Here is a 5024-nt window from a genome sequence, read left to right on the forward strand (position 1 = left end):
ACTGGAACCAAGATATGCCCTGGAAATAAGGTATTACTAAAAAAAATTAAAAGTGGCTAGGTTATGAAGAGATTTAATATCAAATGGTAGGTTTTGTATTAGATCCTAGAGGCAATAGGGAGTCACTGTTACTCAGTAGGGGAAGGATGAAAGTGAAAGTTATACTTTAGAGGAAATCACTTTAATGGGTAAGTGGCGGAAAGATTTGAGTGGGAAGAGAAATGAAGGATCCACGATTTCTACCTCCCAATATTTTCCTTCACAATACCAGTGTTTCATTGCAAAAACCCTGTGACAGCCTCATCTTTTAGAGGAAAATATTCTGCTAATGAGTTTCCTAAGGGCATTTTTAATGTCCTTATTCCTTAGTGCATAAATAAAGGGGTTTAACATGGGGGTTATCACTGCATACATTGCTGAAGCAATTGTTTTCTTCCAGGAAGAGTGGGTAACTAAGGCACACAAATATACTCCAAGCCCTGTACCATAGAATAAGGAAACAACAGAGAGATGAGATCCACAAGTAGAAAAGGCTTTATACTTACCTTGAGCAGATGGGATTTTCAAAATAGAAGTAAAGATCTGAGCATAAGAGAAGAGGATCCCTGTTAAAGGTATCATACCCAGTAATCCAGCAGCAAAATATAGCAAGACATAAGTGATAAAAGTATCAGAACAAGAGAGTTTCAGAACCTCAGCAAGATCACAAAAGAAGTGCTGGATTTCCTGGTCTGTGCAGAAGGAGAGTTGTTTTACATTCAGAATGAGAAGAAGAGTATTTAGAATGCTTATTATCCAGGAAAGCAGCACCAGCAGGCCACACAGCCTAGGATTCATGATAACTGTATAGCGTAGAGGGTGACAGATAGCCACAAAACGATCATAGGCCATTGCAGCGAGGAGGAAATTGTCCAAAGCAGCAAAAGCCATAAAGAAGTACATCTGGGCAAGACAGTCAGCATAGAGGATGGCCTTGTTTTCTGTCAAGATGCTTACTAACATCTTGGGAACTGTGGTAGATATCATACAGAAATCCACAAAGGACAAGTTGGAAAGGAAGAAGTACATAGGGGTGTGGAGGTGAGAGTCAGAGCTAATAGCCAACATTATGAGGATGTTTCCAACTACTGTGACCAAGTATATGCCCAAAAAAAGCCCAAAGAGGAGCCCCTGCTGCTCTGGTTTCTCAGAAAATCGCAGAAGGATAAATTCATTGAATTGTGTTTGGTTTTCTGGGACTACTTGGTTGATTTTTCTGCTGAGAAAGAGAAATGAGAAGGGCATGAAAATGCAATTATCCTTTTATATGAAATGGAAAGAACATAAAATTTTGATTTAGAATTTCTAATTTTCTTCCCTTTCTCTGTCATTTAATATCTTTTTGGACAATTCTACATTTCTACATGCGACCTCAACACAAGATGAAGTCTGTCAACATAAAAATATCTATAGTTCTTTCTAGTTCATACAGCCCTTCAAACAAAAACAATCACATTTAGGAATGAACAACTTAAGAACACCATTTCAAATTTGCTCAAAGAATCAATAACCATTGAGCATTAAGATAAAGAAAGGGATGCCATTCCTCAATTGATAAGTTGTTAAAAGATAAAAAGGCATTTTAATTTCTTGGTTTTTTTCCTGAGGCTGGAATTAAGTGACTTGCCCAGGGTCACACAGCTAGGAAGTGTTAAGTGTCTGAGACCAGATTTGAACTCGGGTCCTCCTGAATTCAAGGCTGGTGCTCTATCCACTGCGCCAACTAGCTGCCCCTAGGCATTTATTTCAATGAAGAAATCAAAACAACTTATAATTGTATGAAAAAATGCTTTAAATCATTATTGATTATATAAATTCAAATTCAAATAGTCTTGGAAAATCAGATAGGCTAAAATGAGTGAAAGGGAAAGAGACAAATAATAGAGTTAAACTGCCTATATGCTTTGAGCAGACTATAGTAATACTAGGACTATTTCCAAAAGGAATTAGAGAAAAAAGAAATAATGTAAATTTTCTAAAGTATTTATAACAGCTCTAATTGTAATGACAAAGAACTGGAAATTTGAGGCATGCACATTAATTAGGGAATGCCTAAATAAGGCATGGTATATATCGTGGTATATATCACCATGATCTATTATCACTGGATAATAATAAATGATGATTTCATTGTTCTCAGAAAAACACGGACAGATTTACATGAAATGATGAAAAATGAAATAAGCAGAACTAAAAGACCATTGTACATAATAACAGCAATATTGTTTTATGACACCTTTGAGAGAATAAGTCATTTTGACTACGTTAAATACACAGTTTAAAAACAACAAGCACATGAAGGAAAATACTTTTGCTCCTAAAGGAAGAACTGATTCATAAAATATGAATAAAATGATTGTGTGTGTGTGTGTATAGTGAGCTGGTATGAAAAAAATATTGGACCACTGCTTTTAAAATTGTAATCATAAATAAAAATGGAAAGGATCCCATAGGATGTATAGTATAAAACTATACCACACGTAAAAATCCACTGTATAAGACACCTGGCAAAAGGGCATCTCTCTTTTCCTTGAATACCACCATGAAAAGAAAACCTCTTAGTTTCATTAAAGAGTCTATTCCATGTTTGCTCTCACTTCTGTTTCTATTGAGTAAAAATATACAAGTTTTCAAGTTCTATTGGGTACTTCATTCCTTAGAGTCCTTAGAGAATAAATCCTATTTCTCTCCCATGTAAGGTTCCTTTAAAAATGTGAAGAAAGTCATCTTCACTTATCTTCAGTTGTTCAGACAGTTATCTCATGTTTTCTTTCAGCCAAGTAACTCAATTTCCTTCAGCTAAAGACCTTCATAGGTCTTTCGTTATCCTGGCTATTTTCCCTTGTATCCTTTCCAGATTGTCAATGCTATTTCTAAATTGTGGTACCCAAAAGTAAACACAAAATTTCAGATAAAGACAATGGGCTAATTGCCTCCTTCTTTGTGGAAGTTAAGCCTCCTTTAATGTAGTATAAGCTTTATTCAGGTTATTTTGTCTGCCCTACTACTGTTGACTCATAGTGAGTTTACTGTCTTCTAGAAACTCAGTTCATTTTTAAATGAATTATAGTCTTGTGTGAGGGGAGAATATGTAGGCTTGTGTGTTTTCCCTTTTCTTATATGCTAAAGCTACACATATCTAGTAATGGATGGAGTCAACCTGCCAGTTTTTGGTGAGCCTTTGTTGCTGAGGCTCACCTGAGAGGTTTGAGGACCATATATATGAAATGGCACCTCTCTGAGATCCTATTTCATCAACTTTGAAAAGTTCTTCAGGTTCTGACACATATTCTAGAACTCCTCAAAATTCTGGAATTCTAGACTGTAACATCCATTCCAACTAGTATGTTTTAATGTTCTATCCTAAGGTCTTCTGGCTTTAAAAAGAAAAAAAAAAAAATCTCACTGTAGCATGTGGCCCAGACTAACAACGTTGTGGATGGAAGATAGATGGAAGAAATGGGACTATTCAATCTGGGAAGTTGTTTCTAAAGGGAATGAACTCAGTTCTCCATCTAAGACAAAAAAAAAAAAAAGAAAAGAAAGAAAAAGTTAATCTCAAACAATGACAGGGACATTTTATGTGTTCCTTATATTAGTTAGAAATGTCAAGAATAACCTGAGTAAAAGAGGCAGAATTTCTAGAAGGTTATTCCCTCTGAGGATTCTAGAAGCATTTATCCTCAGAATTGAAATAGACCCCAGAAGTCATTTAGTTCAATCTAATCCTAAATAAGAATTTTCCCTAAATGATCCATGAAAAAGGTGATATGGCTTAAAAATTACATACTTGGCTCTTCTTACATGATGAGGCAGACAGCATTCAGTTATTAAAAACGTATTATGTATAAGACTGTGCTAAGTGCTAAGAATACAAAAAAAAAAAAAAAAAAGTGAGTTAGGAAGAAGGAAAGGTACCAGTACAAGAGCATAGTGACAGAGTCTAGAGACTCAAGAGACACAGTTGGGAAGAGAACAAAGAACAACACACCAGAGCTCTTGCAATATGGGGAATTCCCTGAAGGAACTCCTCAAAGGGAAAAGAAGAATGACATGTGAGTGTAATATTTGGAGAAGACCCTAGACGTTGAGCCATGATTATGAAATTCAGAATGGAAGCACACCAGGGAGGATTATGGAAGGTCATTTTACAGATGAGAAGTCATCATCTAGCTGTTATATGAAAACCTTCCATGAACAGGAACCCAACTTCTCCTGATGGATCCCATTCCTCATTTGTAAAGCTTTAATTATTAAGAAGTTTGTTTATGGCTTTGTTTGTTTTCTGAGATCAAATCCAAACTTGTTTTTTTGCATGGCTTTCATAGGCTAAGGAAAAACTAGCCCTTCAAATAACTTAAGATAGCTACCACTCCAGAAGAAGTTGGAGCAGAGAATATATCTATTGTAGGCAGATAATTTGAAGTCCAAAAAAGAGAATACCTAGAGAGAAGAAAATTAATATTTATTGCCCAATTGGAGTTGGTGGTATGGATGGTAGGAGCAAGATTAGACCTTATTGGAGCTGATGTAAGTAAGAGAAAAGAATCAACCATAATGGTTGCTATGTCCAGACTTTGCAGATTCATACTTCTAAAATACTTGAGTCTTTTTCACTTATGTAGAATATACTCTAAAGTGACTACTCTAAATTCTCAGACCAGCAAGTTGGGTTCCTAGAAGACAAAAATTATCTTTTCTCTCAAGTTTCTAGGTGGGTGCCCCAAGGTGTTTGGAGATGGTATTCTCATACTTATAAGTAAATACCTATAAACTTCCACCAGTGTTAATACTCTATTAATTTTGAGTTTACATCAATTAGACAGATTTCACTAGTTTCTAGAAAGAGTGTTTAATGAGATTGAATACTACAACCAGTTTCCATAAAATAACAATTGCTTGGGAAAATCCCAACAATTATCATCCAGGGGAAAGTGGAATCAAATTTAGAAAGTGTTTATTGAAAAGGGATAGCACAGCTTGGG

General features: G+C 35.5%; 1 protein-coding gene across 1 annotated transcript; it reads right to left on the reverse strand.

Moving 5' to 3' along the window:
• Positions 1-300: 300 nt before the first annotated feature.
• On the reverse strand, positions 301-1284 carry LOC141546125 (olfactory receptor 7D4-like). The gene has a single exon (XM_074273753.1). It carries the CDS (start codon positions 1282-1284, stop codon positions 301-303), a length of 984 nt encoding a protein of 327 aa, XP_074129854.1.
• Positions 1285-5024: the final 3740 nt, after the last annotated feature.

Source organism: Sminthopsis crassicaudata, chromosome 1 (assembly GCF_048593235.1).
Source record: "Sminthopsis crassicaudata isolate SCR6 chromosome 1, ASM4859323v1, whole genome shotgun sequence".
NCBI lineage: Eukaryota > Metazoa > Chordata > Mammalia > Dasyuromorphia > Dasyuridae > Sminthopsis > Sminthopsis crassicaudata.